General features: G+C 55.4%; 3 protein-coding genes across 7 annotated transcripts in view; 1 reads left to right on the top strand and 2 right to left on the bottom strand.

Moving 5' to 3' along the window:
- RANBP3 (RAN binding protein 3) overlaps positions 1–12,420 on the top strand; it is a 63,569-nt gene extending 51,149 nt beyond the window's left edge. For all 5 annotated transcript variants that reach the window (XM_025366423.1, XM_025366422.1, XM_025366421.1 and 2 more), the window contains 9 exons: positions 374–493; positions 2,899–3,002; positions 3,720–3,798; positions 4,677–4,779; positions 5,323–5,432; positions 7,278–7,398; positions 9,924–10,066; positions 10,588–10,771; positions 10,911–12,420. In XM_025366423.1, the coding sequence (XP_025222208.1) occupies positions 374–493; positions 2,899–3,002; positions 3,720–3,798; positions 4,677–4,779; positions 5,323–5,432; positions 7,278–7,398; positions 9,924–10,066; positions 10,588–10,771; positions 10,911–10,954 (1,008 nt within the window). In that variant the 3' untranslated portion in view covers positions 10,955–12,420. The remainder of the gene's footprint in view (positions 1–373; positions 494–2,898; positions 3,003–3,719; positions 3,799–4,676; positions 4,780–5,322; positions 5,433–7,277; positions 7,399–9,923; positions 10,067–10,587; positions 10,772–10,910) is intronic.
- Positions 12,421–12,676: 256 nt separating this feature from the next.
- On the bottom strand, positions 12,677–15,161 carry CAPS (calcyphosine). The gene is given in 6 exon segments (XM_025366425.1): positions 12,677–13,332; positions 13,405–13,611; positions 13,806–13,983; positions 14,057–14,153; positions 14,233–14,410; positions 14,413–15,161. Coding segments are annotated over 6 exon segments (855 nt in total). The 5' UTR covers positions 14,506–15,161; the 3' UTR covers positions 12,677–13,230.
- Positions 15,162–20,724: 5,563 nt separating this feature from the next.
- On the bottom strand, positions 20,725–25,712 carry VMAC (vimentin type intermediate filament associated coiled-coil protein). The gene is made up of 2 exons (XM_025366426.1): positions 25,495–25,712; positions 20,725–21,227 (listed from the first exon to the last, which is right to left on the bottom strand). Exons 1-2 carry the CDS (start codon positions 25,683–25,685, stop codon positions 20,909–20,911), a joined length of 510 nt encoding a protein of 169 aa, XP_025222211.1. The 5' UTR covers positions 25,686–25,712; the 3' UTR covers positions 20,725–20,908.
- Between the last annotated feature and the right edge of the window lie 165 nt (positions 25,713–25,877).

Raw genomic sequence — 25,877 nt, 5'->3', positions numbered from 1 at the left:
CTGTGCTGTACTTTTTTTCCCCGTATTTTCTAGCGTAAATTATTTTGTTCCTCAGCTAATGATGAGCATCTAGGTTATTTCCTGTCCTCTGCCAGCACCAAGGCTTCTGCAGGGCACAGGTGTTTCTTTTTTGTTGTTTGGAGATAGCTTCTTGCTCTGTCACCCAGGCTGGAGTGCAGTGGTGTGATCGTAGCTCACTGCAACTCCCAGGCTCAAGCAGTCCTCCTGTCTCAGCCTCCCGAGTAGCTGGGACTGCAGGCACGTGCAGAGGAGACGCGTGGAGTGCATGATCTGGTGTGGAATTGCTGGGCATCCGTCTGGGCCAAGTGTGGCACTGGTTTTGATTACTCTGTTTTGTTTTGGTTTTTGATAGGAGAAAGAGCCCCAGAAAAATGAGTCCAGCAATGCCTCTGAAGAGGAAGCCTGTGAGAAGAAAGGCCCCGCCACACAGCAAGCCTTTGTGTTCGGGCAGAACTTGAGGGACAGAGTTAAGGTATGTGAGCTGTTGAACCAGCTCATTGACTTTTTATGCCTTCCCTAGGTTCAACAGCAGGCAAGTCAGTAGATTTTCCTTTTAACAGGGGAGGGGAAACGTGGGACAAAGAAGGTGTTAGTGAGGCAGCCCCGTGGCTCCCGGCACAGTCAGCTGCTGGCGTGCGTGTGCTGGGCCCTGGCAGTTCCCCACCAGCGGCCCAGGCTTTGGAGCCCTCACCTGCAGTGGCTTCTCAAGTCAGAGTCCCTGGTACTCATGGTAGCAGGGGACAGGGGAGGTGACTGAACCTGAGGCCTCAGGCTTTCATAGCAGAAAAGAAAGACAGCATGGTCCAGTGCTCTCAGCTCTGCCCAGAGGTTTCTGTTCCCGTATTTCAGGGCTTCTCCATTTCGACACTAGCAGCATTATGGCTGGACCATTCCTAGTTTCTGAGGAGTCACCCTGGACACTGCAGGGTGCTGAGCAGCATCACTGGCCTCCACCCACCCAATGCTCCTGACATCTAACAACCACAAATGTCCCCAGACGTGGCCATTATTCCCTGTGGGGTAGAATCGCCCCCATTAAGAACTGTCACCTTTTTTTTTTTAAGTGGGGCAGGGTGGGGTGACGACACAGTCTTCTCTCCTGAAAAGGAGCAAAGCATCTGCCACCTCTTGGCTGCCCTCCAGGCATGTGGTCCTAGTTTGGAGACTGTGGGGTGGGGAGGGGCTGGCAGTGGTTGGGAACAGTGGCCCTGGACCATGCACTGGGATTCTAGGAAGACCAGGGTCAGCCAGCAGCACCTTTCTCAGCCACAGACGTGGAATGTGCTACAGCATCTCTAGAAACTCCACTGGCCAGAAGTTTCTTTCAGAGCCCAAGAGGCGGCATCGGTGGCTGTGTGTAGAGACATTTGTGGTTGTCACAACTGGGAGGTACTTCTGGAGGCCAGGGATGCCACTCCACCCGTCGCAGTGCCCAGGATAGCCACACCACAGGGAATGATCTGGGCCCAATGGCAATATGTCAGTAGTGTTGACGGGGAGGGCCCTCGAAATAGAAACCTCTCTAGCATGCAGAAAGCACCGGCTCACGTTTTCTGCGTTCCTTTCTGTTACTCACCGTCCAACAGAAGCCCAAGTCGAGAAGCATGGAAAGCTGATGTTGCTGTCGCCATGGCTTTAGGCAAAATAATGAGTCCCTCAGGGGCTGCTCCCTCCAAGGAGGAAAGGAGGGCAAGAGGCGGGGAAGGGCTTGGCCCGTGGAGCTCAGGCCCTGTGGAGTCTCTGCCTTGAGTCTGGGGAGACGGCTGCTTTGAATTTGGTGGGGTCGGCTTCTTGCAAAAGTCAGAGGCTTGCGTGCGCTTCGCAGTCTCAGTCAAATCCCAGCCTCTCCTTCCAGGGCAAACGTGAGCCATGGATTCTTTTTTTTTTTCTTTGGACACAGAGCCTTGCTGTGTCATCCAGGCTAGAGTGCAGTGGCATGATCTCTGCTCACTGCAACCTCCACCTCCAGGGTTCAGGTGATTCTTCTGCCTCAGCCTCCCAAATATCTTGGATTACAGGCACCCACTGCCACACCTAGCTAATTTTTTGTATTTTTAGTAGAGGTGGGGTTTCTCCATGTTGGCCAGGCTGGTCTCGAATTACTGACCTCAAGTGATTCCCCCCCCCGAGCCTCAGCCTCTCAAAGTGCTGGGATTACAGGCATGAGCCACTGCGCCCAGCCAGAGCCGTGATTTCTTAACCCTCTGAGCCTCTGCTTCCTTGTTGGTCCCTAACATCCCCCTCTCAGGCTTCATGAGGATTAAAGGAGATCGTGCATTTGACAGACTCAGCATAGCAACTGGGACCAAGTTCGAACTTGTAGTAAAGATCCTTGCTGCTTGGCTTTGACACTGGACCCTAGTAGTCTTCTTTAGGGAACAAACGGTCTGGGCATAACAATTTCTTAACCCTCTGAGCCTCTGCTTCCTTGTTGGTCCCTAACATCCCCCTCTCAGGCTTCATGAGGATTAAAGGAGATCGTGCATTTGACAGACTCAGCATAGCAACTGGTAGGAAAGAGGCCCTCAAGAAATGCTGTTTCTATCATGTTCATAGTAAACCCCCCAAAACACCAACTTTGTAACATTGTGTTCTCCGTACAAAGCGTTGACCAAGAGGCCAGCTTAGGTGTGGTTTTATAACGAGATGGAAAAGGCTCCCTGAAGCCTCATGAGCTCTCTTTCCGTCTTAACTGTTAAAGCAAAAGGTGGTGGAGTTGATCACAGCCCTGCCCCCCAGCACGTGCACGTGCACACCCAGCCGGGTGCAGGAGAGGGCTCATGACTCCCGGCAGCTCCATGCAGCTCAGGGGCTCTGCAGACACCACCCCACCCCCCACCCCACCCCCGATTACTGAGCGCTTTGTCTCATTCCCAGCTGATCAATGAGAGCGTGGACGAAGCTGACATGGAGAATGCTGGACACCCCAGCGCAGACACGCCAACCGCAACGAACTATTTCCTTCAGTATATCAGTTCCAGGTGTGTGTCTTGGGCCCAGCGGCCAGCCTAGCATGAGGATGCAGGTGGCCACAAGGGCTTCTGCCACAGAGGGGTCTGTGGTCCCCGTGCCTGACTCAGACCCACAATCCAGGTTGCTCTTGGGCCTGTCTCTCATTCCCCACTCTGGGCACAACCGTGGGTGGGCCAGGATTGTAGGCCTTGTTCTGTGATTCACTGGACGCCTGAGACAGGACCAGAGTTCTGTGGGCTTGTCCAGGGGCCCATGGAGGATACAGCCCAGCCCTTGGAGTGTGCCCTCTGTCTTGCGGACCTCATGCCCAGAGCAGAACAGAGCAGGCTAGAGGCGACTCCTTATCCTAGGTTTGGGCACCTGGGGCAAAGACCTCAGCATGCCCTTGATTGACGTGGCTGGGGGTGATGCTACCCACGGCCCAGCTGCCCCTCCAGGTATCTCAGAAGAAAGCGTGTCCCGCCTGGGAGATGGGTGGGCGGAGCAGCTGGAAGGTGGCTTCCCTCATGCTGTGGGTCCCTCCGTCAGAGCGAGCTAAGGGCTCATGTTTCCAACGGCACAGGGAGGCATGTGGCTTCCTGCCTCTGACACGCCACCCTGTGCACAGTAGGGGAGACCACTCCACTGTGCCCTCTGCGCCAGTGTGTGCTCCGTGGGTGCCCACACATTTGCCTAGCCACATTCCCACGTGACACCCCCACACTCACTGCACATCTTCTCTTCAGTTTAGAGAACTCAACCAATAGTGCCGACGCCTCCAGCAACAAATTTGTATTTGGCCAGAACATGAGCGAGCGAGTTTTGGTGAGTGGCCGTGTTGGGAATGTTCTTGGGGACCAGAGGTGCTCGGCACCAGCCCCAGATCTAGGGGACATGGAGAGCGGGGCTGCTGTGTTGTCCTTTGTGAGATGGGGATGGCTTCAGTAACAAGTGAGAGAGGGAAGACTCTGCTCAGACTTGGCGTGAGAACTGGCCGGGGCCACTGGCCGCCCAGGAGCTGGCATTCGCTCTTCCCAGCTCCTCCCTGCTGACCAGGGCCAGCTTCATCCCAAGATGGGTTTCCCCAGAGGCTGCAGGGCCCTGCTGGCAGTCAGAGTCCACGGTTCCTCCCCACCAGGCCAACTGACAAAAGTCGTGTGGGACAGGGCTGCCGGCCTCCCTGCTCCTGTGAGCATAACCGCGGCCAAGGCTTTGAGTGCAAGAAAGGCCTGTCTCCGTTCCCAGGAGCCCAGCCAGCCTGGGAGAGGGTTCTAGAATGGCTTGCCTACCTCTTTACACGTGTTCCTTTTTCTTCCTGATTCCACCCAGCTCCACTGTGACTGCGTGAGGGCCTGTCCTGAGCTGCCTGGTCACTCTAGCTGTCTTGAGTTATGCTGCATTAAGGACTCTGCAGCTTCTCTTCCTTTATGGCCACGCTGCCTTTTTTCTATTTCAATGAAATAGTCAAAGTCTTGCCTCACCCAAACGGAGTGTCCAGTGTGGTCCGAGGGGACTGTCGGCTGGCGGCACTCACCCCCTGCTGATGCCTGAGGGACCACGTGGGGAGCTCCCAGGCAGTTCAGGGTGTCACCAGGAGCGGGCAGAAGTGCTGGGGGCAGCATGGTGTTGGGGGCCAGGCAGAGAGGTGCTCAGAGCTGCAGCTGAAGGACCACACAAGCTCCCTCTTCCTTGTATGCCTGCAGAGCCCCCCAAAATTAAACGAGGTCAGTTCAGATGCCAACAGGGAAAATGCAGCTGTCGAGTCAGGGTCTGAGTCCTCGTCCCAGGAGGCCACCCCTGAGAAAGGTATGTTACCGTCTCACCGCTGCATGGGGCTCATGGTAGGTCATCTTGGGGGATGATGAGGGGATGCTGGGTCCATTCACACCCCCAGCCGGGAGGGATAAGGGGCCCAACTCCCGCAGCAGTAACGACCACACGTCAACCAGCTACTAAGCCAGGGCCGTGACCTCCAGGGTCCTGCCTTGCAGTGAGCAGAGACAGGGGTTTATGATAAGACTCTTACTCGAGGGGCTGTGTCGCCTTGTGGCTGTGGGGAGCGTGGGGAGGCGCAGACAGCAGGCGTGGAGGAGTCCCTCACTGTCCCCCTGTCCTCTGCTCAGCAGGAACAGGAGAGTCTAGGGCCACACTTGGCCCCCAGATGGTCTCCCTGCAGCTTCCGAGACCGTGTGCCCTGGCTGTGTCTAGGGACCACTTGGGTTGCCAGGTCAGGCCTGCCAGGGGCAGCTGGCGTCCTTGACACCAGAACCGACCCTCTCATCTCCTGTGAGCTGCATGCTCTCCCCTTGCCAAATAATTAGTCAGTCTTTTTGGCCAATAACTTTTCAGAGTCCCTGGCCGAGTCGGCAGCCGCCTACACCAAGGCAACAGCGCGGAAGTGTTTGTTGGAAAAAGTGGAAGTCATCACCGGGGAGGAGGCGGAGAGCAATGTGTTACAGGTGAGGGGTCGGCCCCTCCTCGATGGCCCTGGGTCTTCCATGCACCAAGGGCTGGGCGCACATCCTCTGAGCACACAGGCCTACCCCTGAGATGACAGAGGGGCCACTGGCCCTACGCTCTGGGACTTTGTTGGTGGCGCTTGTAGAGAGCTTAGGCTCTCTCTGCAAGGGGTTTCTTGCATGTCTTTGGTTTCAGAGGAGGATGATCTGTTTGAGACACTCTTTTGTTTTGTTTTAAATTTTTTTGAGACAGGGTCTTACTCTGTCATCCAGGCTGGAGTGCAGTGGCACAATCTTGGCTCACTGCAACCTCTGCTTCCTGGGTTCAAGGGATTCTCGTGCCTCAGTCTCCTGAGTAGCTGGGATTACAGGGGTGCACCACCACACCCGGCTAATTTTGGTATTTTAGTAGAGACGGGGTTTCACCCTGTTGGCCAGGCTGGTTTTGAACTCCTGACCTCATGTGATCCGCCCGCCTTGGCCTCCCAAAGTGCTGGATTACAGGCGTGAGCTCCCGCGCCCAGCCTGAAACATTCTTGATGGTTCAGGGAATGACGAAGACTGTCATAACAAACATCTCTTGTAACCCAGAGCTAACTGTATTTGTCACCTGACATCCTGTGGTGTCTTCGTAGGGAAAAAAATCAGGTGCAGCCAGAGCTTCCATCCCACTGTCCCCCGTTGGCATCCCCCATCCCCTTCTCCTGAGGCCACACCACCCAGGTTGGGCAGCATCCATCTGCTTCCTCTCCTGTGGCACATAAGCATGTGTCTGTGTCTGTAAACCAGGTGGCGTATTGTGGGGTTTTTAAGAACACTGCTTTTTTTCCCCACTTACATTTTGTAATCTGTTCATGTTGAAAGAGATTGACTTAGCGGGTATGTGGAAAGCCATGTAGGGGTGTCTGTCTCGTATTTTTCTTTGTTTATATATACACAACCGCTGTATTGAAATAGAGTACACATGCTATATAATCCACCCTTTTAAAGCATACAATTCCATGGTTTCTAGTATATTCACAGAGTCAGACAACTTTCACCACAATCTAATGTACATTTTTGCCCCCAAAAAGAACACTGTCCCATTCCCCCAGAAAGAGCATTGTCCGTTCACAGTCACTCTTCCTCCCTCCCCAGCCCCTGGCAGCCACAAATCCACTTCCTGTCTCTGTTTTTTGCCTGTCCTTGACATTTCATATAAATGGCGTCAGTGCACTATGTGGCCTTTCGTGTCTGGCTTCTCTCACTGAGCCAGGGGTTCATCCACCTTGCGGCAGGGGTTGGAGCCTCATTCTTCCTTAAGACTGAGTGAGATGCACTGTGGGGACAGGCCACATGTGTCCGTCCATTGCTCCTTGAGGCTGGGCTACGGCGAATGTGCGCGTTCATGTGCGATCTGTGTGTGAACACGAACAGATGTTCCATTTCTCTTGGGTACATACCGAGGAATGGAATTGCCCGAGCATGTGGTAATTCCTTGTTGAGCACTTTGAGGAGCCGCCAGACTCTCTTCCACAGCAGTGGCACCGTGCGGCCTTCCCACCGGCAGTGTGTGAGGGTTCCAGCTTCCCCCTGTGGGTACAGCCATCCTGGAGTGCGCAGAGAGGTTTCTCACTGTTGTTTTGCTTTTCATTTCCTTAGTGATTCTTTTAATTTCCGATATCCCTTTTAGAACGTAAAGCCTGTTCTAGCTTGAGGGCAGGACAAAAACACTGACCAAGGTGGCCCCCAGGCCATCACTGGCCAGCCCTGGCAGTCCACACAGGCTAAAGGGCGACTCTCAGGGTGTGGCTGCAGCAGGACACCAGCTGGGGTCCCTGCTCACCGGCGGCTACTGTGTTCCAGATGCAGTGCAAGCTGTTTGTCTTCGACAAGACCTCACAGTCCTGGGTGGAGAGAGGCCGGGGGCTGCTCAGACTCAATGACATGGCATCCACGGACGACGGCACGCTACAGTCCCGACTAGGTGAGCTGCAGAGGGCTGGGCTGTGGCCACAGGAGGACTGGGGACTGTGCAATTCCAAAGGGAACGAAGCTGGGGAGATCCTGACCCTACCCTTGTGAGAGTCAAGGCACAGAGTCGGTCCCCCATGAGAGCTGCCCCCCAAACCCACTCCCTGCTCACAGACCTCAACACCACTCTCACACACTGGCTCCAGCTGCCAGCTTGTCCGTGACTGTCTTAGTGTCAAAATGGACAAAAGTCTATGGAAGTTTTTAAACTGATTTTCTGACAGTGAAAGTGGCAGGTTTATGATAGAAAGGAAAACAAAATCAAACATCAAGTCTAATCTCTTGATAAAGAGAAATTTTGGCCGGGCACGGTGGCTCACACCTGTAATCCCAGCACTTTGGGAGGCCGAGGTGGGCGGATCACCTGCGGTCAGGAGTTCAAGACCAGCCTGGCCAACATGCCGAAACCCTGTCTCTACTAAAAATACAAAAATTAGGCGGGCCTGGTGATAGATGTCTGTAATCCCAGCTACTCGGGGAGGCTGAGGCAGGAGAATTGCTTGAACCTGAGAGGCAGAGGTTGCAGTGAGCCAAGATTGAGCCACTGCACTCTAGCCTGAGCGACAGACCGAGACTCTATCTCAAAAAAAATAAAGTATACTGTTTTTGAAAAACTTTTATGTTAATATTCCACTGACAGTTAATGGACTTTTCCCTATTGGACGTTTAGCTTGGAGTACCTGCATACACACACCCACTTAGGGAAATCAGCCCGTGTGTGCACATTTGAAATGTGGGCGTGTCCTTTTTTCCCTTCTAAAAGTGATTTCACTCCATCACCCAGGCTGGAGTGCAGTGGCGTGATCGTCGCCTCAAATTCCTGGGCTCAAGTGATCCTCTCACCTCAGCCTCCTGAGTAGCTGGGACTACAGACGCACACCACCACGTCTGGCTGATTTTTTATTTTTGTCTTTGTAGAGATGGGGTCTCCCTGTGTTTCCCAGCCTGGTCTTGAGCTCCTGGCCTCAAACAGTCCTCCCACCTCAGCCTCCCAAAGCGCTGGAATTACAGGCGTGAGCCACTGCGCCGGGACCATCTTTTTGTTTTATCTTCCTGAGTCAAAGCGTCTTTTGGCCTTTTCATAAATACGGGTTTCAGGCCCAGCAGTAACTCAGATGGCCTCCTTGAAGGGTAGTGTTCATGTACTTCGATCAGAAACACTGCCCTAGTCAGAACAGACGGGTGTCCCTGCAGGCTGGGACTGCTCTTTTGTTCCCCATGGATGTCTTTTTTTTTTTTTTTTTTTTTGAGACGGAGTTTCACTCTGCTGCCCAGGCTAGAGTGCAGTGGCGCAATCTCGGCCCACTGCAACCTCAGCCTCCCAGGTTCAAGCGATTCTCCTGCCTCAGCCTCCCGAGCAGCTGGGATTATAGGCGCCCACCACCAAGCCTGGCTAATTGTTTTATACTTTGAGTAGAGACAGGGTTTCTCCACATCGGTCAGGCTTGTCTCAAAACCTCTGACCTCAGGTGATCCACCCACCTTGGCCTCCCAGATTACAGGCATAAGCCACCGTGCCCGGCCTTATGGACATCTTGTGTTTTTCCTTTTGTCTCGTGAAAATGTTCAAATGTCAGTGGAAGGAGAGGGCATAGAGTGCTGAGCCCCCAGGTCATCCCCTCTGCCTGGGTCATCAGCCTGTAGCCCCGTGGCAGCCTCAGGGAGAGCAGGATCACCCCTGTCTTTCTCCCACTCGGCCTCTGAGGTGGGCACCTGGGCTCAGGGAGATCTGTTTGCTGAGCCGGGGCAGGGGGACAAGTTTCCGACCCTCTCCAGGCCTGCTCCAGTGGGGAGAGGCGGCCGGCAGGAAGACAGGGGCTTGGCTGAGTCCGTGGGGTGGGCCCAGGCCTGGTGCGGGGCTGTTCCATCCTCTAGAGAGTCAGGGCCCTCCCATTTCCCTCCGTAATCTGCTGCCCTCAGTCCTCTTGTCCCCTCTCCATGGAAGCGCTAAGCTGTGGTCCTACCCTGCCTTCTCCTAAGGAATCCAGAGGGCAGGGCTGGCCCACTCCGGGGAGGCCAGTCAGGAGGGCGTGGACTCCCACGGAGGCCGATGTCTCACAACACAGGAAGCGCACACACCTTGAGTGTCAGTCCCTGCCTCCCGCAGCCCACCCTGTGCTCGTCTCATCCCCCCGTCTCCACGGGAACTGCCATCCTGGTGCCCCCCTGTGTGGACCAAACACAACCTCCCACAAACTGCATGTGGCCTCTGGCCACTAATCTGCAGCACCAGCCTGTGCGGCCACCCACAGTTGTGGCCTTCAGTGGTCCGGCTAGGGGAGGAGGAGCCCCGCCCCGGGAGCAGGTGTGCCAGGGCTGGCCTCAGGAGAAGTCTTGCTCTGTGGGTAGGTCCTGGGAGGATCATGGGCTTTTGCGCGGTGATGTTGCTTTCCCTCTGGACTGTGTTGGCTCTCAGAGCTGCCTGTTTGGGAGGTGGCCGGGGTGGGGGCCAGGGCTGAGTGGCCTTGCTGGTTGCAGTGATGCGGACCCAAGGGAGCCTGCGACTGATCCTCAACACCAAGCTCTGGGCCCAGATGCAGATCGACAAGGCCAGCGAGAAGAGCATCCGCATCACAGCCATGGACACCGAGGACCAGGGCGTGAAGGTTTTCCTGATCTCGGTGAGCCAGCCACGTGGGTGCATCTGAGGCCCCTCATCCCGCCGGCCATGTGGGGGTTCCTGGGCACACAGATAAGCAGGACGGTGGGGAGGGGAGCAGGGAGGGGCCTCAGGTGCTGCCTGGGACACCAGAAGCACTATGGGACCTGCCAGTCCCAGCCTTCAGGAATAGAGATCATGTTCCTCGTCCTCTTCTCACCCCAGAGAAGCCGCTGGGGTTTGGCTGAGGGGTTGTGATGTGTTCAAGGCTAAAAGCCCTGTGGGATGGTCACCTCTGTCCTGTGTCGTGGTGTCACAGTCGAGTCCACCAACCCTGACCTCTGGGATACTCCCAGCCACCTGGGAGTGGTGGCATCCTTTCAGGGAGAGGCCGGCAGGCCCAGGGCCCGGGGCCGGTGGCCTCCCCACAAGGCCTTGTGGCAGTGTCACCTCTGAACCTTGGGACTTGGCACTTGTGTTCTGCAGAAGACAGGAGAGGGTAGGACTGGGGTCCGGGGATCTCATACCCTCCTCCCGTCCCAGGCCAGCTCCAAGGACACGGGTCAGCTGTACGCAGCCCTGCACCACCGCATCCTGGCCCTGCGCAGCCGTGTGGAGCAGGAGCAGGAGGCCAAGATGCCCGCGCCTGAACCTGGGGCAGCCCCGTCCAACGAGGAGGATGACAGCGACGACGATGTCCTGGCTCCTTCAGGGGCCACCGCGGCTGGTGAGTCTGGTGGTCCCTACCCTGGGGGGATAAAAGGAGCTGCCCACCATCCTTGATCCAGTGCTGATCTCCTAGCGGGGGTGGCCAGACCTGGGAAGTGCGGGCTTCATCCTGACGCAGGGCTGCTGCTTCCCTGCAGGTGCTGGCGACGAAGGGGACGGGCAGACGACCGGGAGCACATAGCGGCCGGGAGCCCGGCTGCACACCAGGCTGCTGCTTTGTCCGTCTGTCCGCCCGCCCACCCGCCCCCACCCCGCAGGCAGCGTCCAGGTGCGGGGCCGGGAACCACACACCCCGCTGGGCCGGCCACAGTCTGGACCCGCACGTCCTGTTCAAAAGCAGACTCGGGAACTGCCTGAATGTGGTTTGGGACATGAGACCTCATCATATTGATGAGCAAAACAAACAAGAACATTTCCTCCCTCCCCTCCTTCGAATTGAAATGGCACATTAAGACTTGTCACGGCTTCTCACTGGGACTGGAGACCTCGTTCCTTCACCCTGCGTGTCGCCAGCCTCTGGGTCCAGCCAGAGCCCCTGGCTTCTCCGCTGCCCACACCCTTCCCTCCCTGCTGCGGGGCCCCGCCCTTGTGGGGAGCAGCTGGCCCTCTGCCCCTGCCTGGGGCTCCCCGACTACAGTCCTGGGACCCCCGCCCAGCCTGGGGACTGCTCTGAGTGTAGACACTGGGCCCATTGGACATGCTGTTAACTACTATCTTCATTTCCCACTTCCCCTCTCTGATTGGGGGTGTATATTTTACATCTGTTTTTCTTTTTATTTTCAAAGGCTTTGTTTTGGTTTCTTAGGTTAAGATGCTCTCAAGCGTTGAGCAGGCACAGCTCCGTTGAGGTCCCTGTCCCCTACCTGTGGTTCTGGCCTCTGAGGTTGGGGGGTCACTTGTTTCCCACCCCAGGTACCTCCAGGCTGAGTCACAGGGTGATGAGGAGTTGGGGCCCTGTCTGTCCTAGGCCTGGAGAGTGTCTATCTAGGAAAAGGTCACTGGACCTGGAAGGGTCCCCAGGGTCCCCTGACTCCTGTCTCCATCTGTCACGTGGTTCACCATCATCAGGCACCAGGCGCAAACTGCTTCCGCTGTTGGCCATCCCTTTCCCAGCCGCAGGTGTCACTGCCCCCAGGACTGTCCAGGGCCAGGGGCCTCTGAGAGGCAGAGGGGTACCCTCACCAGGTCTTGGTGGAAGAGCCAGGGGGCTGGTCCCAGAATAGGCGGTCTCACAAGCACGCAGCACACTGGAGTGGACGCCTGTGCCCACCTGACCCTGGGGTGTGGCCAAGAGCCAGCTGGCACCACCCACCTAGGGAGGCTGAGGAGGAGGTCCCCTGGGCACAGGGCCTCTTTGGGACTTCAGAGGAAATCTCCCAGCCCCACCCTCGGAGGGTTAAGAGAAGACCTCCTGCAGCTGTGCCGCCCACACTTCTTGGTCGCCAGAGCCCTGGCCCACAGCCCCCAGCAAGCCTGAGCCAGGGAAGAACCAGAGGCCCTCCCGAGAGACCCAGTCACACGTCTCTGCTTTAAGCCTTAGCCAGCTAGTGACGAGTACAACGAGATAACGCCCATGTGTTTTGGAACATTTATGTAAGATTGTCATATGAAATGTATTTGGGAACTACATTAAACTTTTAACTAAAACCCCGGCCTCTGCATGCGCCAGGGGCCTCAGGAAGCCCCTGACCAGGAATGGCCTCCACCTCCCTGGGCCAGGACCTCCAGGAGCCTGGGGCCTCATGCTCCCACCCCACGTGTCACCAGCACTGGAATCCAGCCACAGCCCTGGTCTCTCCATCGCCACCCACACTTTACCCCCAACCCCCCTGCAGGTCTTCTGCCCCCGCCCAGGGCTCCCAGCCTGGGGCTGCTCATGAGAGTGTAGACACGGGGCTCGCTGGACATGTGAACTACTATTTTATTCCCCATTGCCATCTTCTGATTGGGGGTTGATGTTTTACAGATGTTTTTTTCAAAGGCTTTTTTTTGTTTGTTTCTGAGGTTAGGATGCCCCCTTGCCCCTCGCTCCACACCTGGGCAAGTCCAGACTGCCTTCCAGGATAGCCTCCACACACCGCCTCCCACCTGGGCTTGCCTGGCTTCCTGGGGGACGCGCAAGGGAGGGGTGGGGAGCAGCAGGCCGGGTGGGGGGATCAGGGGACCTTGGCGGGGGCATCCGCAGGGGCTGCAAGGCCTCAGGTCAGCATGGCGTGGGTGGGGACAGCTTTTCTCCCTGGGGTCCTAAGCCAGTGACTCGTGTTAGGACCTTTGTCCCTCCTCCCCCTGGTGGCCCAGCAGGGACCTGGTCTAGCTGGTCCTGCAGCCTCCATTCCCCCACCTGCCCCTCCCCGCTCTGTGGTGTGGCTGCCCAGGAGAGAAGAGGCCCAGGGAAGGGAGGTCTCCAGCGGGGGTGGGGGTGACAGGCCAGGGCAGCAGGGCTGAGCCCGGAGCTGCTCACAGCTGCCAGGCACTGGTCATCATAGCCACGAACTCCTCATCTGTGTTCATGGAGGCACTCACGCCGCTGTAGTAGTCCTGGAATTCCGCCAGCGTGACCTGGGAACAGAGGGCCATGAGGGGGCGGCCCAGGAACTGCCTGGGGAGGGGACCCCCTGCGCAGACACCCACCTGCCCGTCCTTCTCAGAGGAGTCGAAGTTGTCCAGGAAGCGGCGCAGCACCTCGTCCTCGGTCCACTCCCCACTGCGCACCTTGGGGTGGGCACGGCCACTGTACACCCCGCGGAGGTCGTCCACTGTCACTACGCCGTCCCCACTGCGGTCCAGCTTGGCAAATGCAGCTGCGATGACTGCCTCCCGGGCCTGGGACATGGGGGGCTAGGACAGAAGGTGGTGACTGGGGGTGCTGGGTAGCAGACCCAAACCCCCAGGACACTGCAGAGCACCAGGGCTGTCACCCCAGCAGGCGCCTCTTAGCAGCTCTTGGGGAGGAGTCCCCTGTCTCCACATCTCAGCATCCTCTGTCGCCTCATGCCCAGGGCACACGCCTTGACTGCGAGGTGGGGGCTCACCCGCAGCGCCCGAAGGAACTCCTCCAGATCCAGCGTCCTGCTGCCGTCGCGGTCCCACCTCCTGCACACACCCTCTGCCTCCGCCTGGTCCAGCACCAGCCCGAGTTTGGCCAGACCCCGCCCGAACTCCTCAGCATCCAGGAATCTGCTCCCGTCCCGGTCTAGTTGGCGGAAAAACCTGGGGACAGGGGACACAGTTGGAACAGTGGTCTCAGGGGCCAGAGTCAGGAAGGCGAGAGGGGACAGCTCACCTGGCCAGGCCCTGGATGCCCGAGGCCCCGCGGGACAGGCACTGCGCCCGGAGTTTCTCCATGGTGGCGTCCACAGCGTCCATGCTGGGTCTGGGCTCTCTGGGCAGCTGGAAGGGGGAGAGGTCAAGGTGGGGACTCCCGCAAGCCCACCCTGGCCAACTGCCCCTTGTTCAGACGCTCTCACCTGGCCTGCGTCTGTCCCAGAGTCCTGCCTGCCGGGCCTTCTGTTAGCTGTGTCGTGCCTGGGGAGACTGTTGCTAGCGGGAGGTGCCTCTGGAGACGGGGCGGGGCCCAGCTGCATGAATGCACTGTGCTGGCGGACAGTGGATGGGGGGGAGAAGGGAGGGGGGGGAGGGGAAGGGGAGGGATGGGTGCACCCAGCCTGACTGCTTACTCAACTGCCAGCCCCACAGGGCCTGGGACACAGCCAGATCCCTGTGGCATTGCATCCCTTCCTGGCTGCAAGGAGGAGGGGCAGGCCACTGCCCTGCAGGGGATGAAATGCCCTGGTGGAGGGAGACAAGTTCGTGGTTGGGGAGGCTTGAGGCATGATTCCCGTGTGACCCTAGTCAGGTCTCTTTCCCTCTCTGGGCTTCACGGGGGCTTCTCAGCCCCAGCCAGGGCAGACAAAATTGCTGAGGAATCAAAGTTCAAAAAGGGCCCCCAGGTTCTGACCAGCCACAGCGGCTCATGCCTGAAATCCCAGCACTTTGGGAGGTCTAGGTGGGAGGATCACTTGAGCCCAGGAGTTTGGACCAGCCTGCGGAACATATAGAGACCCTGTTTCTATTGTACAACAACAACAAAGTCCCAGGTGGGCCGGGCGCGGTGGCTCACACCTGTAATCCCAGCACTGTGGGAGGCCGAGGTGGGCAGATCACGAGGTCAGGAGTTCGAGACCAGCCTGTCCAACGTGGTGAAACCCCGTCTCTACTAAAAAATACAAAAATTAGCTGGGCATGGTGGTGGGCACCTGTAATTCCAGCTACTCAGGAAGCTGAGGCAGGAGAATCTCTTGAACCCATGAGGTGGAGGTTGCAGTGAGCCAAGATCACACCACTGCACTCCAGCCTGGGCGACTCCATCTCAAAAAGAAAAAAATAAAAATAAAGCCCCAGGTCCTGGGGCCCCAAGACCTCCTGCCCAGGCCCACCTCCAAGGGCAGGTCCTGCAACCCCACAGGGACTGAACTGAGCATGAGGGACACCTCTGCTCACTGCCCCACAAGGCTTGTCACTGGCGGTCGTTAGAAGCCTGTCCCAGGACTTCTGTCTTTACAGATGATTTGCTGTTGGTTTTCAGGCCTGAAATGTGACTTAGTGGGCTCGCTCCTGACAAGGTGGTGAGCCAGAGGTCGTGACCCCAAGTGGAGGAGCAGCCCTGATCCCGGACATAAACCTCAAGGGACGAAGCCACCTCACCGAAGGCCTTCAACAGAGATGTCGGATATACCTGCCCGCTAAGATGGGTGAGTTTCCCAGGACTTGCAACATGGGCCCTGTTTGGGGACCCACTGTTCCCCCAGAACTAAGGATCATCAATCGGAGCCTTCTCCAAGCCTGGTCTTACCTCGCCCACAGCGCAATTATATTGTCAGAAGTTGCCTTGCCTAAGCACAGTGGCTCATGCCTATAATCCTAACACTTTGGGAATCCAGGGCAGGAAGATCACTTGAGCCCAGGAGTTTGAGTCCAGCCTGTGCAACATAGTGAGACCCCCCATCTCTACAAAAAACACAAAAAATTAGCCAGGCATGGTGGTGTGTTCCTGTAATCCCACTTACTCGGGAGGCTGAGGCAGGAGGATCGCTTCAGCCTGGGAGTTGGAGGCTGCAGTGAGCTATGATTGCACCACTGCACTCCAGCCTGGGTTACAGAGTAAGACCCCGCCTCTTAAAAAATGAATAAACTGGCCAGGCGCAGTGGCTCACGCCTGTAATCCCAGCACTTTGGGAGGCCGAGTCGGGCAGATCATGAGGTCTGCAGTTCAAGACCAGCCTGGCCAACATGGTGAAACCCTGTCTCTACTATAAACACAAAAATTAGCCAGACACGGTGGCTCACGCCTGTAATCACAGCACTTTGGGAGGCCAAGGCGGGCAGATCATGAGGTCAGCAGTTCGAGACCAGCCTGGCCAACATGGTGAAACCCCATCTCTACTAAAAATACAAAATTAGCTGGGCGTGGTGGTACACGCCTATAGTCCCAGCTACTCGGGAGGCTGAGGCAGGAGAATTGCTTGAACCTGAGAGGCAGAGGTTGCAGGGAGCCGAGATCGTGCCATTGCACTCCAGACTGGGGGACAGGAGCAAGACTTGTACCAAAAAAAAAAAAAAAAAAAAAAACAGGCACGGTGGCGGGTGCCTGTAATCCCAGCTACTCTGGAGGCTGAGGCAAAAGAATCACTTGAACCTGGGAGGCAGAGGTTGCAGTGAACCAAGACCACACCACTGCACCCCAGCCTGGGCAACAGAGACTCTGCCTCAATAAATAAATAACTTAAAAAAGAGGTCAGGCGCAGTGGCTCACGCCTGTAATCCCAGCACTTTGGGAGGCTGAGGCGGATGGATCACTTGAGGTCAGGAGTTCAAGACCAGCCTGGCCAACATGGTGAAACCCCATCCCTACTAAAAAATAATAATAATAGGCCGGGCGCGGTGGCTCAAGCCTGTAATCCCAGCACTTTGGGAGGCCGAGACAGGCGGATCACGAGGTCAGGAGATCGAGACCATCCTGGCTAACACGGTGAAACCCCGTCTCTACTAAAAAATACAAAAAACTAGCCGGGCGAGGTGGTGGGCGCCTATAGTCCCAGCTACTCGGGAGGCTGAGGCAGGAGAATGGCGTGAACCCGGGAGGCAGAGCTTGCAGTGAGCTGAGATCTGGCCACTGCACTCCAGCCCAGGCGACAGAGGGAGACTCCGTCTCAAATAATAATAATAATAATAATAATAAATAGCTGGGCATGGTGGTGCATGCCTGTAATCCCAGCTACTTGGGAGGCTGAGGCAGGAGAATCACTTAAACCCTGGAGGTGGAGGTTGCAGTGAGCCAAGATCATACTCCAGCCTGGGTGGCAGAGCGGCAGAGCCAGACTCCCGTCTCAAAAAAAAAAAAAAGAGGTTGCCTTTGGAGTCTGAAACCAATCTGTAGGTTACAGGCAACCCAGCATCTTGATTCAAGCCACCACTGATGTAACATCATCAGTTTTATGAGAAACCATGGTGACATCTGGCTGCCAAAATCCTGAGGGCTCACTGCAATCCAGAATTATTTAAATAGAGAAATACTTTTATGTCTATGAGTGTTACAAGCAGCATTTTTTTTTTTTTTGTCTGTGTAGAGAACTATAAAATATAACCACTATTATTGAAGTGCTGTTTTGGCATCTCATTTTTACATGTTTAGTAAGAATTTCTTGGGAGGTCAATGCAGGAGGATCACTTGAGGCCAGGAGTTCAAGACCAGCCTGGGCAATGTAATGAGACCTTATCTCTAGAAAAAATGCAAAAAACTCAGCGAGGCATGGTGGCATATGCCTGCGGTCCCAGCTACTTGGCAGGCTGAGGTGGCAGGATAGCTTGAGCCCAGGATTTTTTTTTTTTTTTTTAGAGGGAGTCTCCCTCTGTCACCCAAGCTGGAGTGCAGTGGCGCAATCTCGGCTTACTACAGCCTCCATCTCCCGGGTTCAAGTAATTCTCCTGTCTCAGACTCCCGAGTAGCTGGGATTACAGGCATGCGCCACCACACCCAGTTAATTTTTGCATTTTTTTGTAGAAACGGAGTTTCACCATGTTGGCCAGGCTGGTCTCAAACTCCTGGCCTCAGGTGATCCACCTGCCTTGGCCTCCTAAAGTGCTGAGATTATAGGTGTGAGCCACTGTGCCCAGCCGAACCCAGGATTTTGAGGCTGCAGTGAGTTGTGATCAGCCTGGGCAACAGTGAGACTTTTGTCTCTTTAAAAACAAAAAGAAAACAGAATTTGAGCAATAACTTCCCCCAGAATTGAAAGTGGCCCTGGCCCTCCAGACCTGGAGTGTGTTCCCTTCACACCTCTGGGCCTCTGGTTTTTTTGTTGTTGTTGCTGCTGTTATGGTTTTTTGTTTTTTCTCTGAGACCGAGTCTCACTCTGTTGCCCAGGCTGGAGTGCAGTGGTGCGATCTCCACTCAGTGCAGCCTCCGCCTCCCGGGTTCAAGCAATTCTTCTTGAGTAGCTGGGATTACAGGTGCCCGCCACCACACCTGGCTAATTTCAGTATTTTTAGGAGAGACGGGGTTTCACCATGTTGGCCAGGCTGGTCTCGAACTCCTGACCTCAGGTGATCCACCCATCTCAGCCTCCCAAAGTGTTGGGATTACAGGCCTGAGCCCCACACCTGGCCTGGGCCTCACTTTCCACAGCTGTAAAATGAGGACAAAGCCTATGTCTACAGGGAACTCGAAGATTAGACGCAATCGGTGTAGAGAGTGCTTTGCGCACGCTCCCTAGATTCTACCTGGCCCAGCAGGACCCTACCATGAGGCACAGATAACACAGAGGGCCTCCCTCTTGCCCCCAAGCCAGGATGAAAGGATGAAGGACCCAGGCCAGGAAATCATCCGGTTTATTCTTGAGCACAGACAGGCCCCAGCCTGCCTTTCCTTTGTACAAACAACCCCCCTCCTTGTTCATCCAGAGGAGAAAATGGGCCCATTGTCACTGCACTGAGGGGTCACTGTTGCCAGGCAGGCAGGCGGGCGCCATCCTGAGGGCCGTGGGTGGCCTCCGACCTTTCTGGTCTGAAACAGGCTGTGCCCCTCGGCGGTTCCTGGTGTGACAGTTCCCTGAGTGAGGAGGTGGGGGAATGGCTGGCCCCGAAAGGCACAGGAGTTTTCTCCTTTCCCTGGTTTGACAACAAGTAAAGCACCGTGAATGTCTTGGACTAAGAAGGACAGCGCAGAAACAAGGAGTTCAAAAATAGATTCTTTAGGGCGTATAAAAAGGAGACAGTTGCATGCTACAAAAGCTAGGCTAGGGCCGGGCATGGTGGCTTACCCCTATAATCGCAGCACTTTTGAAGGCCGAGGCGGGTAGATCACCTAAGGTCAGGAGTTTGAGACCAGCCTGGTCAACATGGTGAAAGCCCCTCCCCCTCCCCCGTCTCTACTAAAAATACAAAATTAGCCAGGTGTGGTGGTGGGCGCCTGTAATCCCAACTACTCTGAAGGATGAGACAGGAGAATTGCTTGAACCTGGGAGGCGGAGGTTTCAGTGAGCCAAGATCACACCACTGCACTCCAACCTGCGTGACAGAGCCAGACTCCATCTCAAAAAAAAAAAAAAAAAAAAAAAAAAAAGCTAGGCTGGCTCGAGGGGGCCTCATCACGTCAGCAGATGTACTAGGGGTCCCTTTAGGAGCCCACAGACCCATCCTGTTCTTCCTGGGGTGTGTCAGGCACTGGTGACAAACAGAGAACAAGACAGACAAAAATTCCTGCCCTCATAGAGCTTACACTCTGACGGTAACAAGTTCAGTAAAGAAAATAAAATGAAGCTGGGTGTGGTGTGGTGGCTCATAAGGTCGCTTGAGCCTGGGCAATATAGCGAAAGCCTGTTTCTACTAAAATTTTAAAAATTAGCCAGGCATGGTGGCGCGTGCCTGTAATCCCAGCTACTCAGGAGGCTGAGGCAGGAGAGTCACTTGAACCCAGGAGGTGGAGGTTGCAGTGAGCCGAGATCGCACCGCCGCACTCCAACCTGGGTGACAGAGGGAGACTCCGTCTCAGAAAAACTTTAAAAAAATAAAATAATTAGCCGGGCATGGGGACACATGCCTGTAGTCCCAGCTACTCGGGAGGCTGAGGTGGGAGGATCTCTTGAGCCCAGGAGTTCAAGGCTGCAGTGAGCCATGATCACACCTCTGCACTCCAGCCTGGGCGACACAGTGGGACCCTGTCTCTGTAAAGAATAAATAAAAATAAATTTGTCTTTATTGGCTGGAGCCTCCCAATTCTGGTGTGGGATAGAAAACTAAGAAAATGCATTAGTCCTGGGATCAGGGCTGCTTCAGTAGGAACAAGAATCAGGGCAGCTCCCCGCCCCCCACAAAAAAAGGAGAAAAACTCAAATAATGGGGAACTTGATACCATTTGCATTCACCAGACAGAAAAAGAGAGAAGTCTCAATTCAGGTGCTTCAGGGGCCAGACAAACTAAGAGAGGTAAGACCAACAGAGGCCAGGCACGGTGGCTCCCACCTGTAATCCCAGAACTTTGGAAGGCCTAGGCAGGCAGATCACTTGAAGCCAGGAGTTCAACACCACCCTGGCCAACATGGTGAAACCCCCATCTCTACTAAAAATACAAAAATTAGCTGGGCGTGGTGGTGCACATCTGTAATCCCAGCTACTTGGGAGGCTGAGGCAGGAGAATCGCTTGAACCCAGAAGGTGGAGTTTGCAGTGAGCCAAGATCACACCACTGCACTCCAGCCAGGGTGACAGAGTGGGACTCTGTCTCAAAAAAAAAAAAGACCAACAGAAACTCACACCCTGGCTAAAGAGGGTGCCCTGGACTCCAGGCAAGCATGGCCAAGTCTTGCCAGAAATCCCGATCTTTGTGTTTGCATTGCCAGGTTTTTAGCAAGGGTGACTGATTCAAAGTTTAAAAACAAACAAACAAGAACACTTCTGTCTGGGTTAAACGTCTGCATCTGGCCTGTGGGCCTATTTGAAAACTTTGACTGTTTAGCCCGTTCTGATGCTTAGACAGGACTGTGGCTCTGCCATAGGGTCCCCCTGCAGGACGCTGGTGACTCCCAAGGACATTGACAGCAGTGGCTTTCTGTCTCCATTCTGGAATCTGCATTCCGGGCTCACACTGTGGTCCCAAACACCGCAGGCTGGAGGGGGTCCCTGTCTGCCTCTTCCCCAGTGCTATTGGCAAGGGGTGGACCAGGCCCACCGGGGGGTGGGTGGCCAAGGTCACTGGCCGGCACGGGCCCCAGGCGCTCAGCCTCAGCCAGGGCAGCCAGCAGCCCGGCCAGGGGTGGTCGGCGGCGGCAGATGTCCTGCAGCAGCTCAGCCCGGGGCTGCAACTGCCTAATGAGTTTGTCCCTCTGGTGCACGGCGGCCTGCAGGCTGTGGACAGTGGCCTCTGAGGTCATCAGCTGCTCCTGGAGTGTGGCAATCTCACTGGCAAGAAGGCAAGAGGAGGTGATTACGGAACTGAGGACCACGGCGCTTGTTCCTCCCTGCTCCAGACCCCATCACCTTTGGGATAAAGCCCGCATTCCTCACCACTGCCTCAGGGTCCTGCCTGGTTATGAACGGAATGTTTCTTTGTTTTTACTATTATTATTATTATATTTTACTTTTTTTTTTTTTTTTTTTGAGATGAAGTCTCGCCCTGTTGCCCAGGCTGGAGTGCAATGGCGCGATCTCAGCTCACTGCAACCTCTGCCTCCAGGGTTCAAGTGATTCTCCTACCTCAGCCTCCCTAGTAGCAGGGATTACAGGTGCCCGCCACCACGCCCGGCTAATTTTTTGTATCTTCAGTAGAGACGGGGTTTCCCCATGCTGGTCAGGCTGGTCTCAAACTCCTGACCTCATGATCCGCCCACCGTGGCCTCTCAAAGTGCTAGGATTACAGGCATAAGCCACCATGTCCAGCCTATTATTATAATTTTTGCGACGGAGTCTCGCTCTATTGCCCAGACTGGAGTTCAGTGCAACCTCTGCCTCCCGGGTTCAAACAACTGTCCTGCCTCAACCTCCCGAGTAGCTGGATTTACAGGCATGTGCCACCATGCCTGACTGATTTGTGTAGTTTTAGTAGAGACAAGGTTCTGCCATGTTGGCCAGGCTGGTTTTGAACTCCTGACCTCAAGTGATCCACCCGCCTTGGCCTCCCGAAGTGCTGGGATTACAGGCTGAGCCACTGCACCCGGCCTGAACGGAATGTTTCTGTTTCCCCAAAATTCATATCATGAAGCCCTAACCCCAGTGGGAGGTGTATTAGTCCATTCTCACGATGCTATAGGGACATACCTGATACTGGGCGATTTATAAAGAGGTGTAATTGACTCACATTTTCACATGGCTGGGGGTAGCCTCAGGAAACTTACAACCATGATGGAAGGCACCTCTTTACAGGGCAGCAGGAGAGAGAGAGACCAGCAAAGGGAGACTCCCTTATAAAACCATCAGATCTCTGACTGATTGATTGAGACAGAATCTAGCTCTGTCATCCAGGCTGGAGTGCAGTGGTGTCATCTCAGCTCACTGCAACCTCCGCCTCCCGAGTTCAAGCAATTCTGCTTTAACCTCCCCAGTAGCTGGGACTGCAGGTGTATGCCACCATGCCCAGCTAATTTTTTTTTTTTTTTTTTTTTTTTTTTTTTGAGACAGAGTCTCGCTCTGTCGCCCAGGCTGGAGTGCAGTGGCGCGATCTCGGCTCACTGCAAGCTCCGCCTCCCGGGTTCACGCCATTCTCCTGCCTCAGCCTCCCGAGTAGCTGGGACTACAGGCGCCCACAACCGCGCCCGGCTAATTTTTTTTGTATTTTTAGTAGAGACGGGGTTTCACCGTGGTCTCGATCTCCTGACCTTGTGATCCGCCCGCCTCGGCCTCCCAAAGTGCTGGGATTACAGGCGTGAGCCACCGCGCCCGGCCTTTTTTTTGTATTTTTACTAGAGACAGGGTTTCACCATGTTGGCCAGGCTGGTCTCGAACTCCTGACTTTAGGTGATCTGCCCGCTTCAGCTTCCCAAAGTGCTGAGATTACAGGCGTGAGCCATTGCTCCCAGTCATCAGATCTCGTGAGAACTTACTCACTATCACGAGAACAGCATGAAGGGGAAACCATCCCCCATGATTCACTTACCTCCCACCAGTCCCTCCCACGACACGTGGGCATTACGGGATTACGATTCAAGCTGACATTTGGGTGGAGACACAAAGCCTAACCATAGCAGAAGGGTATTTGGAGATGGAGCCTTTGGGAGATGATTAGGGTTAGATGAGGTTGTCAGGGTGGGGGTCTCTATGATGGGATTAGTATGCTTATATGAAGAGATACAAAAGAACTCCCTAGCTCGCTCTGCCCTGTGAGGATGCAGAGAGAAGCCAGAAATCTGCAAGCCAGAAAGAGGGCCCTCGCCATAACCTGACCATGCAGGCACCCTGCTCTCGGACGTCCAGCCTCCAGAACGCTGAGAAACAAACATCTTGTTTAAGCCACTTAATTTATGGCATTTTGTTTGTTTGTTTGTTTGAGACAGAGTCTCTCTCTGTCGCCCAGGCTGGAGCGCAGTGGCGCAACTTCGGCTCACCGCAACCTCTGCCTCCTGGGTTCAAGCGATTCTCGTGCCTCAACCTCCCGAGTAGCTTGGGACTACAGGTGCCCGCCACCACACCCAGCTACTTTTTTATATTTTTAGTAGAGACGGGGTTTTGCCATGTTGGCCAGGCTGGTCTCAAACTCCTCAGCTCAAGTAATCTGCCTGCCTCAGCCTCCCAAAGTGCTGGGATTACAGGCTTGAGCCACTGCGCCCGGCCTCCCCATCTATTCTTAGTAGGCTCTTCCTCCAGGAAGCCTTCCCTCTGAGACCCCTCAGAGCCCCATATGCCCCTCCATCACAGCCGTTGACCACTGATGATGTAACTGCCCAGTGACATGTCTATCTCTCCACTGGACTGTGGACGCCCAATGGGCAAGGCTGAGTAGGTCTTACTGATGTGCTCCAGTACCCAGCATAGTGCCTGACACACAGTAGGGGTTCAATGAAGATGAATGGATGAGTGCCCGGCACACAGCAGATGCTCGGTAAAAATGAATGAATGTCCAATTAGCTCTGAATTAATAGTTCCCACCTGGAGCCCAGCTCCTCCCACCCTGCCTGTCTCATCTCTTTCATCCTCAGCTATCAGAGGGACTCTTCAAAAATGCTGATATGGGACAGCATGGTGGCGCATGCCTGTAATCCCAGCACTTGGGGGGCTGAGGTGGGAGGATCGCTTGAGCCCAGAAGTTCCAGGCCAGCCTAGGCAACAGTCTGGCCCCATTTCTAAAGGATTTTTTTTTTTTTTTTAATCAGCCAGGTGTGGTGTCGCATGCCTGTGATCCCAGCTACTTGAGAGGCTGAGGAGGGAGGGTGAGACTGTAGTGAGTCGAGATTGCACCACTGCATTCCAGCCTGGGCAACAGAGCAAGATCCCATCTCAAAAATAATAAAAGACAGATAGGCGTGGTGGCTTATGCCTGTAATCCCAGCACTTTGGAAGGGTGAGGTGGGAGGATTGCTTGAGCCCAGGAGTTCAAGACCAAACTGGGCAACATGGCAAAACTGTTTCTACAAAAAAATTAGCCATGCGTGGTGGTGGACGCCTGTAGTCCCAGCTACTGGCGGTGGTCAGACTGAGATGGGAGAATCACCTGAGCTCCGGAGATCGAGGCTGCACTCCAGCCTGGGCATAGGAGTGAGGCCCTGCCTCAAAAATAATAAATTTAGGCCGGAGGTGGTGGCTCACGCCTGTAATCCCAGCACTTTAGCAGGCTGAGGCGGGAGGATCACCTGAGGTCACAAGTTAGAGACCAGCCTGCCCAACATGACAAAAAACAATCTCTACTAAAAATACAAAAATTTGACCGGGCGTGGTGGCTGGCACCTCTAATCCCAGCTACACAGGAGGCTGAGGCAGCAGAATCGCTTGAACCCGGGAGGCGGCGGTCGCAGTGAGCTGAGATCGTGCCACTGCACTCCAGCCTAGGCGACAAGAGTGAAACTCAGTCTCAAAAAACTCATAATAAATTTAAAAAGTTAAAATGCTGATATGGGCTGGGCATTGTGGCGCATGCCTGTAATCCCAGCACTTTGGGAGGCCGAGGTGGGCAGATCACCTCAGGTCAGGAGTTCGAGACCAGCCTGACCAGTATGGTGAAACCCTCTCTCTACTAAAAATACAAAAAAATTAGCCAGGCGTGGTGGCAGGTGCCTATAATCCCAGCTACTTGGGATGCTGAGGCTGGAGAATTGCTTGAACCTGAGAGGCGGAGGTTGCAGTGAGCTGAGATCGTGCCACTGTACTCCAGCCTGGGCGACAGAGTGAGACTCCATCTCAAAAACAACAAAAAAAAATGCTGATATGATCCCCTCTTCCCCAGCTGAAGAGCCTGCTATGGCTCCCAGTGCCTACGCTGGGCGGTCTGTGGTACCTGAGTCGCTCAGCACCTGTGGGAAAGTGGGCCTGTTTGAAGTTAGAGGCCCACACCTGTGTCACTTCTCTCAACTTTACATACTGATTACTAATTAGAGTTTTTTGGTGTTTTTATCAATCCCATAATCAGTCTAGCTTCCATACGAGTGCATACGGTTCCCCCTACCCTTCCTTGCTTTCCAGCCTCGGCTCTGCCTCCGCCCACCGCCTCGGTGAAGTCCACCTGGCCGGCCCCGGGTCTCACCGGTCCTTGGCGCGACCCAGTTCGTCTAGGGCAGCGCGCAGCTGCTGGTCGTGGAGAGCCAGGCGCTCGGCCTGGGCGTGCACCGTGCGCTCCGCCGCGTCCAGCCGCGCCTCCAGCTCCGCCGCGCGCCGGTGCACGGCCGCCAGGTGTGCGTTCGCCTCCCGGATCTGCAGGGCAGGCGGCGCCGACATGGCCCAGGCCGCTGTCCAGGCCCGGCCACGCCCCCGGGCGGCCCGGAACTGACAAGGCCCCGCCCCTGGGGTGGCCCCGCCCCTCTGAGCCTCGGCGCGATTGGTCGCTGACCCCGCTAGACTCCGCCCCACAGGGCTAGGTCGCGCTCTCCTCAAACCCAAACACTACCACCGGTTCCGGGATCATGAAAC

The sequence above is a fragment of the Theropithecus gelada genome, chromosome 19 (assembly GCF_003255815.1).
Source record: "Theropithecus gelada isolate Dixy chromosome 19, Tgel_1.0, whole genome shotgun sequence".
NCBI classification, from domain to species: domain Eukaryota; kingdom Metazoa; phylum Chordata; class Mammalia; order Primates; family Cercopithecidae; genus Theropithecus; species Theropithecus gelada.
This window is presented reverse-complemented; position numbering and strand designations above follow the sequence as displayed.